General features: G+C 45.4%; 1 protein-coding gene across 1 annotated transcript in view; it reads right to left on the minus strand.

The window, feature by feature from the left end:
* CUNH6orf89 (chromosome unknown C6orf89 homolog) overlaps positions 1-19085 on the minus strand; it is a 29340-nt gene extending 10255 nt beyond the window's left edge. Inside the window, exons 1-3 of the mRNA XM_019546228.1 lie at positions 19066-19085; positions 17739-17946; positions 14128-14293 (exon numbers count right to left, since the gene is read on the minus strand). Of these exons, the coding sequence (XP_019401773.1) occupies positions 14128-14293; positions 17739-17927 (355 nt within the window). The 5' untranslated portion in view covers positions 17928-17946; positions 19066-19085. The remainder of the gene's footprint in view (positions 1-14127; positions 14294-17738; positions 17947-19065) is intronic.
* Positions 19086-21346: the final 2261 nt, after the last annotated feature.

Genomic DNA, 21346 nt, shown 5'->3' on the forward strand with positions numbered 1-21346 from the left:
GGAACGAGGTAAGAGTTAAAAGGGGTTTCTGTAAAGCTTTGAATCATCAGACAAAGCACAGTTAATGATTAATGCCATGCTGGCTCCAATGCTCAGAGGCCAGCAGGAGTCCACCCACCAGCTGTAAGTTGCAGGAGCAGGATCTAACCTCATAACAGCCCTACAAACTTGAGCCTTATGCCCCCAAGGCGTCCCAGTGATGTCAACAGCACTGCACATAGGTGCCTGGGTTTGCCCACCCAGATCAGATGGCAAGACTGAATTAAAGCAATGCAGAGCCCACACAGGGCCCCCAGAACCTGCTCCCATGCAACAGTCCCTAGGAGAGGGTACTAGCGCACTAAAGTGGAGCAGCTCACATCTGAGGGTTATTTCCAGCTCTTTACCAGACTCAGGGCTTGCCCTCACAAGCTGGTTATTTTGTACTAAATCAAGTTGCCTTAAGATAAAAGATCTGCATACTCAGAATACACTTCCTTACTATAAAGATGGACGTGGGTTACATTCATAACAAACTTTCAAGATTTTCTTCTGTATTCACAAAGGCTAGAAACATGGTTTTAAATGAAAGTGGAGATGCTGATCTTCTCCTCTGCTGCCAGGAGCCAAAAGCTCAATGTATGGGCATATAGGATCTATGTCTTCCCCTGAACCTGGAATCACAGCCTTCAGCTTGCAGTTCTCAAAACTATCTACGGGACCTTGAGGGCTAGCAATTAGGCATCTAAGTTCTTTAGGTAGTTTTGCCAATCACAGCCTGAACTCCAAAATGCTAATGTATACCTAAGTCATTAGGTATAATGAGTTATACCAAACAGGCATCGTGCAACAGGAAAGTGGTTTATTTTCCTTACTCCCCAACAGATAGGGATCACCACTGTAGAGGATTATGGTTCATTGATTGATTGATTGATTGATTGAGTGCGAGTGTGTGCGCGCGTGCGTGTGTCCTTCCACATCCTGTTCAATTCCTTATTACACATCGACTTGCAAAGCTTGGTTTCATGTACTACTGCTGGGATTCAAACTAAAGAGGACCAGGACATCATTCCTGTTCCTTATGAGAAAAACACAAATAAATAAAAGTGCTGTTTTTAAGAAACAGATATCAACTGCAACATTTTTATTCCAAGCAAAAGGTCAATTCCACTCCAAGCACCCGAACAGTTTTTCAATAGCTTTAAGAAACTGCTGCGGTGTGCTTTTCCCATCCTCCCTACTTACGAGAGAGCAAAAAAGAAAATCTTTGTTTCAGCCACTGTAAGGAGTTGGAATTTGCAAAAAAACAAGCAAAACCCCGCAGTTAGTCAATGATGGGAAACAAAAGCCTGAAAGAGCTCACCAGACTAACCCCAGATAACATTAGTCCAGCAAGAAAACATATCCTAAGACTAGACCGTGGTAATTCACAATCAAGAGAGGGACACCGAGATGATCGTGTCTGGTGAAATTCTCCGAACGTAGGTCTTGCAATTCTATACAGCGACCGGCGTAGCTGTCTGATGCGTGGCCCTACAGACCCGGGCCCGAATTCTCTTTTGAACTAGTATGAGATGCCTGCATTCTCAAAATCGCTTGATTCAGGAGGTTATTTATTTTCACTGTGAATAACCCATCCAAAGAGCATTCGAGAAGCATTATAAATGGGGCATGAGGGGCTGGTGGAGTTTTAATTAATCTTTTAGATTTATTGTGGAGGTTGTTAGCCTGCGTATCAAAATGTGTGTGACTGGCATGAAAAGTGCGATGGGAGAGGAGGGCTGGGCCTCTATGTGGAAGGAGGGAGTGATGGAGGGAGAATAGATTGTGTGTAGCAGGGAGGATGATGTACATACAAGCGCGCACCGGGGACTGGAGCAGGCGCCTCGCAGTGTATTCCTTTCCTCCTTTTTGATTACACCCCTACATTCCTTTTACATTATCACCCTGCCCAGACACCCTGGGGGACTATTTGGGCTTGCAGTGTAGCATGCTGCGTGTGTGATCAGTTTGTAGATTTAGGAGGGTAAGCTTTCAGAGCAACACAGCCGTTACTACTACGCTACATCCATTTGTATTAAAATGTAATGCTATAGGCATTGCCTTAATTCATTCCTGTACAGCCTGATGACAAGGGAGAGCAGCTGTAGTATCAGTGTGTACAAACACACATTACATTTTGGGGTGCTGGTTCAGTTGTAACTAGCTTCCCCCAGCACCATGTTCACATGGCCTTCTTTTCATAGAATGGCAACCAGCATGCCGTGCCCACCACCTATCATGGTAGGTACATCAGGCCCCTGGGTCCACGACTTAACTCCAAGATCCTACTGTAGGATAGACAAATATATGGGCATTTCCCTTTAAATGTTTCAATGATTAAGTATAAGGGTTTAGGGCCATAATTTCCACTATGTGAAACAAATATTTTTCCTGTTATGATCAGCTTAAAATGACCTCCCCTCCCTTTTGACGTTTTCACAATCTCCAATTTTTGTCTGCCCTTTTGCTACTACAAATAACTGCCTTTAAACCCACAGGTGCATCTGAGTGTGCAAACTGTCAAGTGCTGGTTTGCAGACAGCTGGATTGGAAACTAGAAAAGGGAGTTAATAGGCCTTGGCTCTGCTGTTGCTGTCACAGAATCATACAGAAGTAGGGCTGGAAGGGACTTTCAGGGGTCATCTAGTTCAACTCCCTGCCTGAGACCAGATCATCCCTACCCAAACCATGCTATAGAAATCTGTAATATGTAAAACTATCATCAACCCTGACACCATGCAAGATGTAATACCCTAACCAGCCACAGGTAAAGCAGAGGAACAGCTGGATCTGATTGTCAAGCCCTGCCCCTGTTCCAAGCCAACAAAGCTAGTGGGAGCCTGCTGACACTAACCTGACAGAAAGAGCAGGATCTCCCTCATCAAGACATCCTATTCAGCAAAGGCCCCATGCTGATTAGCAAGAGCAGGCGGTGATGCTCAAGCTAAGTCATCAAGCCCAGGCACCCTGCAAAGCACCTGCTCTCCCCCAAGACTTGGAGAGATGCAGACAACCCTCATTTCCAGTATACTGCTGAAAATGTGTGTGAAGTGGAACTAGCTCATTATACCCCAGATGCTTAAGTGCTGAAGAATTTAAATATTCTAGGTGCATAAAATGTTAAAAGGCTGACACACTTCACTGGCTGACCTCTACACCAGCTTGCCTCAAAGAGCTTCTATGAAATGCACAAGGATCTTGGCAGCAAGACTCGGGGGACAGACAGGCAGATAATGTTTATGGTGTAATCAATGTTATTCCAGTACAAGGAATAGACAGATTACACCAACCCCTAAATCAGGGTTACGCTGTTCAATACAGTAGAGAATTACTCCTGAAATAGTTACGAGTGTCCATCTCATTTGATGAAAGCAAACAGGAAATTACAGACTTCCTCCCCATCTATTAGCGAGGTGCAGTAATAGCTGCCTGCCTATCCCAGGATAACTGGCAGTCTATCCATTCCTGAGCTCCATGTAATTTACACCAGTAGATAAAAAAGTGTACATTACACCAGGGTACAGAGATGTCCATCCCCACACCCCGCCAACAATACTAGTGACCGTTTTCTAAAACCTGTTCCAGAGTCGATGGAAAGATTCCCAGAGACTGCAATGGGCTTCGCATCACATCCTGGCTCTCCAAAGTCACTGACAGTTTCCTTTAGGGCTAAGACATCAGGCAGGCTTAACTGTGAAAACTTAAAGAAGAAAATCCTCACAACCGTGTATACGTTTCCTGCCTCTTCTCCCTGAACAGGGTTGGAGTGGCCAAGGAAGTGTGCAAGCAGCAAGAAGTTTTTGGGAATATATTTTATTGGACCAACTGTATAGTTGGGAGAGATGTTAGACAAGCTTTTGGACACAAGGCCGGGTCCAGATGAGTGCAGACATTTGGTTCCTTGGGGACAAGTAGCAGCGGTGCACCATGCGCTGCAGCTACATGCCCTGGGGAATGTCCGTGCCACGTGCACGTTTGGTACGTGGAGAGTTACCCTGGGGGCAGAGGGGGAGGCTGGGGCCAGCACTGGGCTGGCCCCACCAGCCTTAACTGGGGCTCTGGGGGCTTCCCAGGGCTGCAGCAACAGTGATCCTGCTGGGCAGAGCCTAGCTGGTAACCGCGGTGCGGCTCTGGGAAGCCTGGTACTGGTGTTCAGCAGCGCACGCTGCCCGTGTGCTGCTCTGTTGGTTTTTTCCCTATGGGTTTTTTTTTGATCCCTGGATATTTACTCATACCCAAGGAAGAATACTCTGTACCTAAAAGCTTGTCAAACATCTCTCCCAACTGTACAATTGGTCCAATAAAATATATAATCAAAAACCCTTTGCCTCTCTCCCTCTGAAGAAGTCCTAAGTAGACTAGAACGTCTTCACCAGTAAGTGTCCCCAAGTGCACTCGAGGAGCAGTACTGGGAATACTGGAGTCAATAGGGAGATTTGCTGACATCACTGAGCTTTAGATCAGACTTTTAAAGGACTCTTTAGTGCCCTAGGCAGAGGTACTCCATTTCCCCAATTGCAATGATCAGTCTGACTGCAAATGTTTCCACTAACTGCCACCCAATGTTGCCTTTTATTTTTATATCCACCGGATATTTAATGCATTGTCAAAAAGCACCAGAACAGTTCTCATCTGGGCGGATCATCAGATTAACATCAGAGATCTGAGTCTGGACTGAGCGTGACTAATTTTTCCCCAAGACAATTCAAAGGTGAAATCAGATTCAAGGCAGAACTTACAGGCACAGCAGTGACTCATCTAGCCTGCAGCCGTGATAGTCAAATAAGAATTTATAGATTTTTAGGCACAAATGAGATGGAGAAGAAGAAATCACTTAGGTTTAATGCCTGTGTAGAGGTGTACATCTGTTTAAATTACAGCCCCTTAAAAACAGCCTTACAGAGAACCCTGGACAAGGGGGAATATTTCAAACAGTCTTTAATAGATACCTTGAGGTTGCTACTAACTCTTATTCACATCTTCAGTCCCTTTCCACATTGGGCTTTTCACTGAAGTCAGTGGAAAGGTTTATTAAGAAAGGGATACAGGTTCTGGCCATAAACTTCAAAGGCCAGAAGACCACTGTGGTCATGCCATTTGATCAAGTAACGCCTGCCAGAATTTCAGTTGTAACTCTTGCAGCGATTCTAAAAAAATGCATTGAGGGTCTGAAGCAGATCTTTTAATAAGACACCCAATCAATCAGCATGCTGCAAAACTACGTCTACGCTGACCGTTAGGGCTGACCCTGAAGATGTCCTCAAGCCTCCATGCACTGACCAACTATATTTAAAGCCCAGCACTCGACCCTTGGCCTACCCCAACCCTGGGAGCTGTCCCATACCTCTGCATGCTGAGTTCTGCACCCCTTTCTGTAGCAATTAGCAGCGTATACACATTTTGCAGGGCTCAAGCACAGGAAGCATGCTAGCAGCAATCCCATGATTTTTCATTCTTGCCTTCCAGCCCATCAGCACCTCTCCTCCCCTCTCTATTGCACGGATATGGTCATGCAGTATTTAATCCCATTAACTCTTTATTTACCTCAAGGTCCACCCAGGTGGGAGTTGAGTGCCAACCCTAGCAACCACCACAAAAAATGTGGCTTCTTGATGCACTGTTAATAAGCGAACACACATCTGAGTAAGCATGTAAAACGATCACACCAAAATTCAGGACTCTGGTCACCTCTCTCTCTCTCATACACACGCAGACCTCACCACTGCAGTGCTATTTCTCAGAGCCTGGCAAAACTGCTATGGTTCCGTGCAAGGGTGCTTAACCCCCGGCCCACAGAGCTATGTCATCCAGCCCCATTGTCCAAAAATTTGGTGACAGGGGAGCAGCGGTAGCATTCATTGCTGCTTCCCTGCTGCCAAATGGTCAAAGTCTTTTATAATCAGGCTGCTTTATCTGGGGCAGGCTATTAAGTTAAACAACAGCTTCATTAAGTCAGCTGAAGACCTTGTCTTGGTGTTGCTAGGCACCCCACTTCTGGGCCAAGACTAAGCAAGGCTGAACAAAAAAACCATCTCTTGGTTCCTTTAACCAGCCCCGACAGCACTTGATTGCATTTGGCTTCTGTTTGACAGACATTGTAGTCTCATCTTCCATCTGCTGTTGCTTCCGAGATGGGACCAAGCAACTGCCATGTTAGATGGCTGCAATTATTCCTACCCCCAAGTAGCTCACTTGCTTTTTATTACTATTTGTTAGTGGTGTTTTTATTGTGCTGTCTCTTCACGTGATGCAAAACAGGATGGGGCTTGCCCACAAAGTGCTTTGGGATCCAGCTAGATGTAAACGAGCTATAAAAAAAAAGGTAAGAAAGAAAAAGGTCCAGGAATCTCCCAGTGCTTTGTAGACATTAATTAACAAATGTAGGCTTGGAGATAAGAAAAGGTTCTCACTCCTGAAAACTAAAACCAGTGAGCTGAAACAACATGTTCAAAATCACCCATGATATGGGCAGGACTGTGGCCAGTATTTTTCCCTAGGTAAAAACACCTACATTGCAATTACTATTTTTCCTCAATCAGGTGAGTAAGCACCTTATTCATGTATAACATCATCTCAAAACAAGAATATGTACTATGCTGCTGTTCGAGACTTTGGATGAGTTCAGAGCAGTCCATAAACACTGCTGTGAATGTTATGGTAGCAGTATTTTTATTCTGGTGGCACCAATCAAGGACCAGGATCCTGATGTGCTAGTCACTATACAGACGCACAGAAAAGATGCTCCTCGCCCTAACACACACAATCCTCTCCCCTCTCTCTCATCCACTACCCCTACTGTTTGGGGTAAGTGGGACTTATTTAAACTTGAAAGAAGAAGCATCTTCAAAGCTGTTTTCATAGCATCAACCATGGGGAAACTGCTTGTCATGGGCAGAATTCACTGCTATGAGCTATCGCCAGCTTGCACATTTTAGTAATGGGGAATGGCTGGTCAAGTAACTGCAGTATGACTTTCACCTTTACAGAGAGAGAACGGATAATCATTCTGATCCAACTAAAAGTGGAGAAATAAAGTCTCTGACTTAACATGAATAGTGAAATCATTATTCAAGTTAAGAAACGACCCTAATACCCTGAGTAAATCTACACTGACTGATCCGCTGACAGGTGGGCATCTGGTTGGCTGGAAGACCTTTCACAAAACCTGCACCTACAATTATAAGCAGATGCCCTCCAAGGTGAGCGGCACAATTCTGATGCCCAACACAAACAGGATGCCAGCACTGGGCACTTCTGCTACATCTAGGGATCCCAAAATATGTGTTAAGCTTAACGTCCTCAAGAGGTGGGTGTTATGTATAGGTGTGGCACATCTGTGGCTTTCCATGAAAACCTTCGGCAATGAACGCACAAATTGCTGGCTCTGAAGGAAGAGAGAAAATACACACACACACACACACTCTGGAGTCTTCAAAATGCAAAAAACAAAGAAAGTTTTCTGCATTCCAGGTTCCCACAATTATCTGGAGCTAGTTTACTGTCAGCAATTTCAAATAAACAAACCACTGCCTGAATGTGAGCCAAAGCAAAGCTGCAAAGCTTTGTATAAAACCCAATCTACACCACCCTTCCCCACTAAGCCAGACTGACTTTTTTGTCTTTACATGAGCCAACATGTGCATCTGTTATTAGGTCTCAGGTTATACTGCGCAAGGGTTGTTTACAATGAAGTTCAGATCAACTGGCAGCTACAACAGGATTCAGACGGGACCTTGTGTACAGCCCTATGGTTCCTGCTAATCTCGTCTAATAGCTTATCTTCCTGTTATGAAGCGGCAAAGAAAAAGGGTCCCTATGCAGCAGACGCTTTTTGCTGGGGGTCAAAAGGAAAATCATCACTCTCTCTCTCACCAAGTTGTGGGAGATGGTAGAGAGGAAGGACAATCCAGGGGGTAGAGCAGGACAGTTCGGAGGCCTGGGCCAAGGGAGACTAGGGTTCAAGTCCTGATTCACTTCAGATATGTAGGCAAGTCAACTGAAACTGTATTTCTTAACCAAAGGGCTGCAGAAGTGCCTGAGAGGGCAGAAGGGTAGGAGGAAGAGAAGGGCTCACTGCTCTCTCACCCTGGGACATTCCCACAGCACCACAGAAGTCTGTTGCTCCACGACACTAACTCCTTATGTAAGTACTGCTCCTCCTCCTAATCTGGGCAGAATCCCCTTCACATCTGATGCACCAAAAACAGGATTAGGAGGTTATTTTACCGTGATAGCAGCAATGTAGGACTTCCCTCTTATTTCAAGGGAGGCTGCTTTACCATCACATGACATGTAGATACAAGATCTGTTAAAAGGAGTAGCTGGTGAACCTGCTGATAAATGAGTAAACCTAGCCTCCCCATTACTTTGAGCACAGATAATAACCCCTGAGATTTTCAATAGCAATTTGGGTTGGAAATAATGTAAGAGGAGAAAAAATCCTGAGGCTTAGAATTTGAAACCGAAAAAAAAAAAAAAAAGAAAACACTCTTTGGCCGTGTCAAAATAATTCAGGAAAAAAACCGATGGTTCTTAAGGGAAAAAGAAAGGACTGGAAATAAGCACTGCACTTTACATTTTAGTGTGATGATCAAAATGTAAAGCAGGAAATACATGCCCAGACATAAAGCTGTCATGGCAAACTGGGTGGCTTTGGAGACAGAATGCAGGTGATAGACTCTCACCCTTCCAGTTTACTAGTTCAAATCCAGCCGTGGCAAGTTGTGATGGAAAGCTTGTAACACATGAACAGTGTCTGGAGCTCAATGTGAAGTGAGTTTCTAGGGTCTCAGCCCACTTCTCAGAGGTCCATGTCATTAAAATGTTGACCCTAACTAGCCCTCTCGTTGGCAACCTCAGTAGAGTGACCAAGGACAGAGTAGGCCATGGATGAGGGGCTATCCAGTTCCCCTGGGAGTGTTCCCTCCAGGGCAGACATGAGGCTAGTGTGCAGAAAGCAGGTATTGCCATTGCCTGTTCTACATCTCTTTACTGGCAGGAGTTAAGCTATTCAGGCCTGTCAGTCTGCTACTTAAATTCACATTTAAAGAATAGGAATGCCAGAAACATGCATTTATTTTGATGGGAATAGAGGAAAGGATTCAAAGGAGAACCAGCTGGTCAGTCTGTCTAGCTACTCGATATCATATTCTTCATAGTGACGTTGGGGCCAAAAAGTCCCTGTGCAAAGCAGCTTTCTGTTTAGAGTACATACATGGCCCCGGTAAAATCTGACCGCCCCACAGCCTTCACCACATTTATCTTCATAACACTCTTGCAAAACAGGGCAGTGCTCTTCAATATGAGAAGACAGTTTAAGAAACCTGCTCAAGGTGACACAAGAAACCTATTACAGAGCAAGGATCATAAGGCAGTCAAGGTCTGGTCCAGCACCCTACCTACCTACAATCTTTCCCCTTTGAAATGGACTAACCCCCCTCGCCCACCATGTACGTAGCTGCCCTTTACCCCGTATGATTTTTTTTTTTCTTCACATTATTTGGTCTCAATACAGATAACAAAACAACCCAGGCCCTAGAGCTCTCCTGTCAAGCTCCTGAGAACATGTGCTACATAGGGGTCCTGAGCCAAGTCTACCCAATCGATCCAGCCGTCTTGTGCTGGGCAGACTTCTTCTTTGCTTCACGGGAAGTGCAATGTGACCAAGGGCCGGTACTCGCTCGCTTGCACATATGCTGTATAAACCCGTTGGCTCAATTAGAGAAAATGCAAAACACATTTCTGCAGAACTTTTACCCAACCAATGGGACTTCAGCTGCCAACACTGGGAAAACATCTTTGAGTAAGTCAGACAGACATAAGTTAAGGAGGGTGAGGACATAACTTGGGACTTGAGGGTGTGGGGTGGTGAGGAAAGGGTACACATGAAAAGGAAACTTAAATTTGCGTCCAGCCCTGCAAACAACCCATCAGGCACTGTCATGTGTCTGTGCACTCAGTCTCATTTTTGGTAGACAAATGCAGACCCTACCATCCTCACAGGCACCATCATGGGTGGCCTCTGTATTGAAATTAAAGGTTACACAGGATAGGAAGTGCTGCTGTGTTTACTACGCTGCTGGAGTTGATGCTGCTCTTCACAGTAATAAACACCGGCATTACTCTGTAATAAACTTACTCTATGGTAATGAGCAGACACATGATCAGCTCACACAACCCAGCTGCTTGATTGCTGGGTGGTAGAAGAACTGGTTTACATTAAGCAAACAGCTGCCCACCAAGGTGAGGGTGACTAGGGATGCAGACACCCAACTAGTACAGAAATGAAGTTTACACTGGTGTACAGTCAGCCCTTGCTTTCTGAAGGTAACTTTATCACAGTGACTCATGGTGGAGTAAAGCTGTGGATTGTAAGTCTGCCCTGTTTTTAACCTAAAGTCAAATTAATCCAAAGTAAACATGTCGTGTCCATGCAGGAGACAGTCATACCTGCCTTGGATCAGTGAAGGACTGCTTTCAGACATCGACATGTGGGATTTGAGCCCGTGTCCAGGCAAGAAGGGCTCTGCATGTCATTAGCAGTCTTCTCGGAAATGAACTCACTCTACCCACCTTTACATTAAAGAAGGAAGCTGGCTTTGCAGAACTGGGCCCTTGTTTGGTTTCTGTCTCTCTTGCTTTCAACATTTTTTTTTTGCTGTCTCTCCACATAACTTCTCCTTTTATACCACTCTGCAGCAAACACCTTATTTTTGCCTTTAAGACCATCATAATTTACAGTCACAAAAACAAGTGGCACAACAAACTCAGCACTACGACCGCTTGCAGGATGCAGGGTGATAAAGTTGGAACAGTGAGAACATGGTGTTTGTCATCAGGACATGTTGCAAGTCTAACCTGTAAGACATCCAACAGCCTTCCAAACCAGAAAACTGGCAGGGAAAAGAACCACTGGCTTATCTGCTGCACCACCAAATTATTATTTCAGTAGCCCAAAGGTGTCAAACACAGCCCCACAGCCTACTGCCCCGCCACTGCCAGAGCGTATGGTCACTTGGTCTGAGACCACCAGTCCTGCTGCTACTGTTGCTGGCCCCACAGATCCAGCACAGGATATGGGATGAGTTTGATAGCCCTGGAATAGCACCTAGAGGTCCTAATGAAGAGGTCCACTGTAACAGGCAGTGGACACACCCATACTAAGACACATTGCCAACCTAAGCAGCCTGCAAGCAAAAAAGACAAGACAGGCAAAGGGTGGAGATGATTAACCCCAGTTTGAGACAGGGGAACTTGGCCCACGGGAATAAGTGCGTTGCCTGAGAGAACACAAGGAAACCATGGCACAGCCAGCAACCAAACCCAGATCCCTTCACCCCACCAAAGCCTACTCCAGTGCATAAAATACTGAGCCTTCCTTCCTCCTTTGCCAGTGCAAAGCCTGCACAGTATGTCCTAGTATGTCAACAAGTCTAGTGATAAATGTTAAGGGAAACTACTTCCACTGCTGTGCTGGGTGATCTCTCAGTTTGACAGCTCTCATGGCATTTCCTCATATGTAGCTTGTATCCCCTCCCATTCTTCAAGTTCGTGCCACGTAATGACCCTAAATGATTCCTCTTCCTTGGCACTAGTATGCTTCAGATTCACACATACTGCTACTCTCCCTCTCCTGGCTGCTCTTCTACTTGTTAAGTCAAGCAATCCATAAGAAATGAGGTTTAAGAGGGCAGCTAGTCATTTCTGTAATGTACTGAAGTTATGAAGCAATAAAAACATCAAATGAAAGGATTTCCCAGACACTGGGGCTCCCTGTGGAAGTGCCTGACAGGAATATTTTAGGTAATGCAGTGGGTTTCCTCTTGGTCAAACCAGGGTAAATGTTATACTTTTTTTTCTCCAGTTTTGGTGCATCCTGGGCTCTGTTTGCAGCCCAGATGCTGACACAGCAGCAGCCTTCACTCCCTGTTATTATGGGTCCTATTTAGATGGTATAGAGATCATGACTAAGACAACAGTGAACTATGTTATTAAAAGAACAACTGAGCAGGAAAGTGGAAGCTGGGAATGTTTAAGTGATCCAGATCCCAGGCAGCAGTGAGTCAGCACCTCTCAGGCAGGGAGGAGTCAGAGCGGGTCCCGCAGCACCGCTCTTCTTGCAGGCCATGAAACTGGGTGCTATGACATTTAAAAAAAAAAAAAAGCCTCCAAAAAGGCACCAGTCCCACCATGCTCCAAATCCACAAAGCCACAAGGGTTCACCCCTAATCTTTACTTCCTTCCTCTCCCCACATCTACACTCTGGCTTCTCCCCACCCCAAGTTCCTGAAATCCATAGAGAGTTGGGGCAATGTATAAGAACTGAGCAACCTTCTCTCCCACCTTCACAGACCCAGATATTTCCTATTCCCCTTGGATACTTCCCAACCTCCTCCCATTCAGCCCTCTCTCACATTAAGACTGCGGACCTGAAGCCAATTGCTGTTGACTTCAACAGGAACCAAACTGAAGCTGCTCCTCTTCCTTCAAGACTTTTCACAATCCCAGCAATGGGAAAGGCTCCTCAGTAGCCTTTCCCCACTTGAGAAAACCTGTGATGCACAAGTTGCATGTTTACAAAATACTGTGGCATCTTACTAACTAGATCATTTTAAGCAGAAAGCAGGGTAGTATAAAACTAACTAGGTTCAGAGAGGCATGAGCTTTCATAGGCTACAGCCTATGTCATCATAGCTCACACCTCTCTGAACAAGTTAACCTATAAGGTGCCACGCTGCCATGACTTCTGCCTAACACAACTAACTACTTTTCTCTAGACCATGTTAAAATATTAGAAGTGCAGAATTATCTGCTGTGGACATTTTACCACAGAAAGGAAGAGACATGTTTTATTAGCACCAATGGCATTTTAGTGACTTGTGTACACCACCCCCATCAATACCAAATGTAAATCAGGGCCTCTCCTCTACCCAGGTTTATTATTTTTGGCCCAAGAAATCTTAGTTTGCAAGCCAGGAAGTGAACAAAGGGGATACCCTGATCCACCCAAGTGTGCTTAGATCATAGTGCTCAAGCCAGTGGAACAAAGGGAGACACTCTGAGAAAACACAAGAAGGGAGCTAGCATTTCAACAGTGACCTTTTTAGCTGCCACAGGAAAAGTCAAAGCCTGAACAAAGAACTCTGACACAATGAAGCCCTGAAACTAAATATAAACTAGACTGCAGCAAGGACCTAAGTATTTGTTTTATGCTGGGTGGAGAGATGATCGATATCATGCCACCTTCTTCAACAGAAGAATTAAAAACGTTCGTATCACCATTACCAAAGTCTCAGGAAACAGTTTATCAACATTAGCACAGGAACCCACGCTATTTCCCACCTATTAGCTTGGGTTTGTGTACACCAACCTGCTTCTATTCTGGTAAGAACCCAGCACAAACTTTTCCATTGCTGTTCTTTCTGCCCCAGCATCACCATGGGATCAGGGCTCCAGCTACCCCATGCAAGGAGCTCTAAGTGACTTCAGTGAGAACACTACATGCAAAAACTACAGTGTTCTTCCAGAGTCTGTTCCCAGTGCGTCACTAAGGTAAGCTTCCTTTTTCTAAGTCAATCAGAATCACGTGCTGAAATTTCAAAACTCTTCCCACAACTGGCCTTTGACTCACAAAGTTACCCCCCCTCTTCCTTAATCAAGAGTGAAAAGGCAGTATTTACAAAGAAATCTATCACGCTCCTCATTGTCCCCCTATCCCTGGCAACATAGGAGAACTTTACTCAGACGCTTAAAAAAGGGACATTGCTTCTTCAATCTGAACTTTTGTCCCACAGGGTTAAACGCCAGAAAGAGAGAACATGCAAGAAGGGATATGTGATTAAAAAGTAATAGAGAAAAATACACCCCAGTCTGTGCCTGTAAACTGGAAATTGCTTGTGGGTATTTCATTGGGGCTAATTTCATGCTCTAGCTGAAATGAAGGAAGTGATAAGACCAGTTTTGGTGTCTCCATAGGAAAACATCTGTTAATTTGGGGGCAAGAGAAAGATTCAACCAGTATACACAGTTAAGTGTTTAACTTAGTGTTCACTGTCTTTCCTGTCTCAACGTATCTGGCATGTTACAGCAAAGAAATTATTTTCTTACTCTCCAGCATGTACTTCTTGGCAATGGGCAAAGACAGGAGCCGGATATGAACGATGAGGGAGCCCCAAGCTTGGGCTCTGGAGAGAGTGGTTTCAGGTGGCAAAGGGGTATATGGCTGGATTATGAAGTACACAATTAGCAAGACTAGCCCCAGGATAAGCAGGCCCTGTGAAAGAAAACAGACATGATTAATTATGCTATTATAAGCAAGCACATCTTCAGGATCACTTAAACAGCGATGCTAGTAACTCAGGGAACTAGAGCTTCTTCATTAATTGGAACTATATGAAAGTGAAACTAATCTACCTTCAAACAAAAATATTGGCAGACAGAAGGTTGTATTTTTAAAACACAACAATAGAGATAACCTATGCCAGGGGGCTGAGAAATATCTGAAAACAGTCCTGACCTGAATTCCTGCTGCCTAGCCAAATAATAAACTTGCATTTCCACTGCACCCCTTAGGCATGGCTTTTTAAAGTGCTTTGCAAACATTATCCAAGCCTCAAAACACTGGGGGAGTAGGCATGAGTTACCTTAGCTGTGTGAAGCTCTAAATAAACCAGAGAGATTAGGTGACTTTTCTTAGAAGTCACGGTGAATCAAGAACCCAGCAACGGAAACTGGAATTCCCAATGCTCCGCTCTAACCATGAGACCGCCTGCCTAACTACACAGCATTTGTGCATTTCTAGGAGTGACAAACCTTGCCTCTCTTTGTCAAAAGAGAGTGGTTCAAAGAGAGTTGCAGAAGCAGTATTAAAATATTGCTGCATATAGTTTGAATGGGAAATCTCTCATCATAAACATCTTGACCTCACCTATGGAATATTGCCCACAGTCCAGTAATATATTGTACCTATACTGCTGCTTTCAATCAAGGATCTTAAAGCGCTTTCCCAGCTTTAAGCAAAGAATCATAGAAAATGAGGCTTGGAAGGGACCTCAGGTGGTCACACCTAGTCCAACCCCCTGCTCCAAGCAGGATCAGCCCCAACTAGATTATCCCAGCTTTGTCTAGCTGGATCTTAAGAACCTCCAAGGATGGAGATTTCTGGGTTACCTGTTCCAGTGCTTTACTATCCTCTTAGTGAGAGAGTTTTTTCTAATATCCAACTTAAACTTCCCTTCCTGCAACTTCAGACCTTTGCTCCTTCCTTGTTCTGTCCTCTGCCACCACTGAGAAAAGTCTTGCTCCATCTTCTTTGGAACCACCCTTCAGGTAGCTGAAGACTGCTATTAAATCCCCTCTCAGTCTTCTCTTGTCTAGACTAGATAAGCCCAGTTCCCTCAACCTCTCCTCACAAGTCATGTCCCCTAGCCCCTGAACCATTTTTGTTACCCTTTGCTAGACTCTCTCCAACTTAACCACATCCTTTCTGTAGCGGGGAGCACAAAACTTGACATAGTACTCCAGATGTGGCCTCACCAGTGCCTAATAGAGGGGAATAATCACTTCTCTTGACCTGCTGGCAACATACCTATCAACGCAGCCCAATATGCCATTAGCCTTCTTGGCAACAAGGGCACACTGTTGGCTCATATTCAACTTATTGTCCACTGTAACCCCAAGGTCCTTTTCTGCAGAGCTGCTCCCCAGCCAGTCAGCCCCCAGCCTGTACTGGTGCACGGGATTGTTCTATCCCAAGTGCAGGACTCTGAACCTTATTGAACCCCATGAGATCCCTTTTGGTCCAGTCCTCCAATTTGTCTAGGTCTCTCTGAATCCTAACCCTACCCTCCAGCATATGTACTACTCCCCACAACTTGGTGTCATCTGATAACTTGCTGAGGGTGCACTCTATGCCATCTTCCAGGTCTTTGATGAAGACACTGAACAAAACTGGCCCTGGGTCTTCCACTCCACTTGATACTGCCTGCCAACTAGACATTAAGCCATTGACTATTACTCTCTGAGTCCAGTGATCCAGCCACTTTTCTATCCACCTTACAGTCCATTTATCCACCCCATACTTCCTTAGCTTGCCTTCAAGAACGTTGTGGGAGACCGTATCAAAAACCTTGCTAAAGTCAAGGTATATCACACCCACTGATCTCCCCACATCTACAGAGCCAGTCATCTAGTCACAGAAGGCAATCAGGTTGGTCAGGCATGACTTGGTGAATCCATGCTGGCTGTTCCTAATAACCTTTTCCTCCAAGTGCTTAGAAATGGATTCCTTAAGAATGTGATCCATGATTGTTCCAGGGACTGAGATGACGTGGATGGGTCTGTAGTTCCCTGGATCCCCCTTTTTCCCTTTCTTAAATATGGGCGCTAGATTAACCCTTTTCCAGTCATCCAGGATCTCTCCCAATCCCCATAAGCTTTCAAAAATGATAGCCAGAGGCTCTGCAATCATGTCAACCAACTCCTTTAGCACCCTCAGGTGCATCCCATCCAACCCCATGGATCTGTGTATGTCCAGCTTTTCTAAATAGTCCCTAACCTGGGTTTTTGGGTTTTTTTGTTTTGTTTTTTTTAACCAGGTGGCTGCTCACCTCCTCCCCAGACTGTGCTGCCTGGTACAGCAGTCTGGAAGCTGACCTTACCTGTGAAGACTTGAGGTGTACTGGGCACTTCAGCCTGCTCTGCGTCCTCTGTTACTAGGTTGTTTCCCCCATTCAGTAAGGGACCCACACTTTTCCTCGTTCTCCTCTTGTTACTCACATACTTGTGGAAACCCTTCTTGTTACCCTTTACATCCCTTGCTAACCACAAGTCCAACTGTGCTCTGGCCTTCCTGACTTCATTCCTGCATGACTGAGCAATACTCTTATACTCCTCCCTAGTTGTTTGTCCAAGTTTCCACTTCTTATAAGCTTCTTTTTTGTGATTTAGTTTACTGAAGGGATCCCTGCTAAGCTAAGCTGAGCTGGTCTTCTGCCATACTTGCTAGTCTTCCTGCACATCGGGATGGCTTGTTCCTGCATTCTTAGCAAGGTTTCTTTAAATTACAGCCAGCTGTCTTGGACTCCTCTCCCCCTTAGACTGGCTTCCCAGAGGATCCTACCCATGGGTACCTTGAGCGAGTCAGAGTCTGTTTTTCTGAAGTCCACGTCTTTGCTTTGCTGCTCTCCTTCCCTCCTTTCCTCAAGAGCCTGAAATCAAGGATCCTGGCAGCACACCCATTCCACAGGCTTGAAGACAGATGCAGGGAGCTATAACTTGATATCAGGGATCTGTGACAGAGCCAGGCACAGAACCCAGATCTCTCAATTCTCATTCATGATCTTTGACCCAAGGCTGCCCTTCCTTGCTATTAAATCATGCTGGGACATCAGAGGTTCATTGCAAGTGCTGACAGGGTTGAGTCTTAACCTTGAGAACTAGCCCCACATTCTGTTAAACATTTTAAGGGGAAGCTCATCTTTCAATTCACTGGGACAGAGCCAAAATGCAGGCAACTTATCTTTTTGTTTAAACATTCTCACTGGGGAATAGGTGCAGGAAGATACAAGTGGCCATTTATAGTAAAATCAGACAGACTCATCAAGAAAATCATGGATAAATACACCATCAGGTAGTGGAAGAACTTCAAGCCCTCCAAAGGTACAGAGGGCAAAAAACACCCGTGTCATCCACCCGTGCACGTGTGAAAGACATTTTACCTTGCAAAGACCCATCAAATGAGGGTACCGTGGGGGTCCCCTTTGTGGCTCATTTTTCTCCAAGAGCTGCTTGACAAACTTCTCGATAGCTTTTTCTGACATTCCACATTGGTATCCAGTCTGTCTCACCAGGTCGATGGTCTCTGATAGCTTGTCATAAATGCTGGGTTCGCTGGCTGAAAGCTCCATGGCTTCCAGGGAACAATCCCTGTGGAAAGAATCAACAGTTAGGACCTCCACCTTTTAAAAGCCTCATGTGGGTAGCCCAAGGTTATCACTTCCAGAAAATCACAAGAGTTTATACCTCAAGGTGAAGAAGGAGGTTTCTTTTCAGCAGAGCTCTAAGGCTTACTGCTGCCAAAGAGCTAGTCTATTCAAACACAGAAGAACTAAATCTGGAAAATTAGCTGCAGCCCTTATCTTCTCAGTTGTTTCTACATCTCCTAGTGACCAGATGAGAAAAGCAGCTCTATCCCCATTGACATTAAAGGACACTAGGCAGATAATAAAGGAAAACAGCTAGGATTTTAAGCTGGTATAAATGGATACCAATTTACTGAAATCAATATATTACATCCAGTTACCTCAGTTGAAAATCTGGCCCTTAAAAGCTCATTGGGAGTTATCACCAACAATACACAAGCCAGAGAGCGTGTGTACTCTTTTCATGGGTTATAGCTTTTGAATCATTCACTTTAACAAGGTTCATCTTTTGTTCAGTACATTCCTTATCCTTCTTGGTTATTTCTAAAAAGAAGTGTGAGTGGGAAACTGGGGGGGGAGGCGGGCGGGGGGGGCGGTGTCAAGATTTGATACTTTAAATGCTTGCAATGTAATGTCAAGGCCAGCTGACTGCTGGGTACCAGCAATGTGAAAGCAAGCTGCAAGCATGAGAGGCTTTTAGTGTTAAGCTTCAAGTTGGCTTCCAGGTTATTAGCATACAGCAACCCAACACAACTAAGTACCGCACTGAGACACATGTCATAAATACCAGACAGACACAGTATGGCTTTTGCTGGCAACTTATTTCCCCCTGTGCAGTTTCAATGGGGAAGCTTGTGACAACAGATCTGTGTAACATAAGCTATGATTAGCATCAGGATGCGAGGCAGTAAGTTTATTCCTCCACACCCCACCAGTTTCTCATCAGGGAAAATTCTTGCAACTTAAACATGTTATGGTTAGAGAAAGATGCAAGGAAGCAAAAAGGCAGCTGGAATGATGAAAGTCCCATCATTACAGAGATACCAGGAACTAGATGGGACAAATCAGTGGCAAATACCTTGCACTGGTTAGGGAAGAGAATGAATGTGAGATTTTCCCTTACCTCTTGCTTTTGAGCTGTAGATAAAAGGATTTTCCCCAAGCTGAGACAACCAAAAGCCTTTTTAGAGAGAAAATGCAATTACACCCAGCCCCGCATGCAGGCTCCTGACCTGCATGTAAAAATCTAGCCTGCTGCATCCAACCCAAGGCTGAAAATGGAAACTAGAGCAAAAGCAAGGCTGGTGTGCAAACGCTACTCAACAGCAAGTGCAGATCAAGCACACTGCCTGCTAAATTCCTCCTTTGATTCTGCTCAGTCTATTACAGTGAGAAGAGTACACACAGCTATTATACATGAACTCTCTGCACCAGTCTGTCAACACATCCAGTCTGCTAAAAGCACAGATAAGTTTGCTCCCTCAAGGACAGGCTGCCAAAGGGCTGTATAACATACAAACGTAACATCTAATATCAACTCATTTCAATTACACCTCCCCTATCAAAAACAGCAGCAACCATAAATCAAGAAATCATGCTTTCGTGTTAAAATCCTGTAGGCTCTTCAACAATTAACCTGCAAACTAGTTTGTTAGCTTTTGAGATTAACTAAACTCAACAACCCTAATTAGAAATACTAACCGGAGTAACATCAATTAAAAAATAAGAGCAAACCGATGGAATGAGGTATGCACTATGGCTGTACTGCCAGGTTGCTTTCCTTCCCCTCACATTACAACCGCCATCCTTTATCTATTTATGGCCTGATCATGCAGACTCACTGCTAGCCGCACGTCTTCCTATCAGAGTCCTACTGTTGAGAAACAAGCACGCACACCGTCGGATTGAAGACTACAAACTCTCTAAGGCAGGTACCTTTTACAAAACAAGAGAGCACTTGGCACACACAAGACTTCAGAAAATTAGGATGCTTTACCAACTCTCTTATGCACATGATAGAGTGATTCAGGGGTTGGCAATGTTTTTGGGCAGAGTGTCAAAAACACCCACAACCTCAACTTGTAGGATGTTAGTGTGCTGGGGCAGATGGCCGGGGAGCCACCAGGGGCCTGATCCTTGTTGGGGCTGTGCAGCTCCGACCCCTTCCCTGCTGTCTCTTCTGATGCACATGTGCGAAGCAAAATGCCTTTGTGTGCCACACTGGCACCAGTGCCAGGGTCTGCCTACGCCTGCACTGATTCATAAAGTAAGCAAGAGGCAGCAGTGGATTGGTTTTGCGCCAACTTTAACGATGGTCTGTTTGCCTGGCTGGATCCTCAATGACAGGCTGGCTAAAGAGACTGAAAAGTTACCTAGCTTCTCAGTAACTCAAGCTTGAGTCTCTCTCATGCAGGACTCCAGGAGTTTGATGCAAAGGTCTGTAACCTCAAGGGCTTATTCTAGCAGCTGCTTACAGCCATTCCACTTACAACAGCCAGAGCAACACGACCACACACAAGCCACTTTCCCCCTTGGCCTAGCAGCAGCAGCAGCAGCTTGCTAGTGCCCAGTGCAACTTCTCTCCAGCCCCATCTGGATTGCTAGACAGCTCTCATAGCCGTGGCACTCGAAGGGAACCCCTTGAATCACAAACACCTCTTTTTACCTCTACAGGCTTGGCCACGTGAAGCCTATGAGATGTACTCCAGGCACCTATAGAAACACAAGGGGAAAAATGAATCTGCTGGAAGATAAAAGCCTTTCCCCATGTGATTATTTTCTTTTTTTGTTTCAGGGGCAAAAAACCCCACCTTTCTAGAAAGCAACTAATCCTTGGCCTGCACATGGGCGCAACGGACCAGTCGCTTAGGAAAGGAGAAACATTTACTCTTTCCCCTTATGCCTGAAGAGGTGTCTACAGATGAATGCTGCAGACACCAGGTCTTCAGTGGCTCAGGCGCTACTTTGAGGGCAGACGGGCTCTTCCTTTTCATGGCCGGACAGCCACGCGTCTGCCATGACTCAGCTGGTGGGGCCTGTCTACATTCATGGTGCCATGCGATCATGCTATAAATGGGTTTTCATGGCTTGGCAGCTATTAACTTGGCAGGTGCGCCCCAGCTACACGCATGGAACTATCTGATTGTGCTAAAATGGGTTTTCATGGCTAGACAGCCACGGACTCGGCAGGTGCACCCTGTCTACATTTATAGCGTGACTGGACGGCGCTATGAATGACTTTTCCTGGCCCGACAGCTACGTGGCTGCCCCCACTCGGCAGGTGCGGCCCGGCTACATTCACAGCGCCACCCGACCGCGCTGTAAATGTAACGTGTGCCGGGGGGGTGTCATACAGCCCCGGGGTCGGCACCAGTCGAGGCCTGCGGGGAGGCTGCTCCGCCCTC

This window comes from Crocodylus porosus, unplaced genomic scaffold (assembly GCF_001723895.1).
Source record: "Crocodylus porosus isolate Cpor-Errol unplaced genomic scaffold, CroPor_comp1, whole genome shotgun sequence".
Lineage (NCBI taxonomy): Eukaryota > Metazoa > Chordata > Crocodylia > Crocodylidae > Crocodylus > Crocodylus porosus.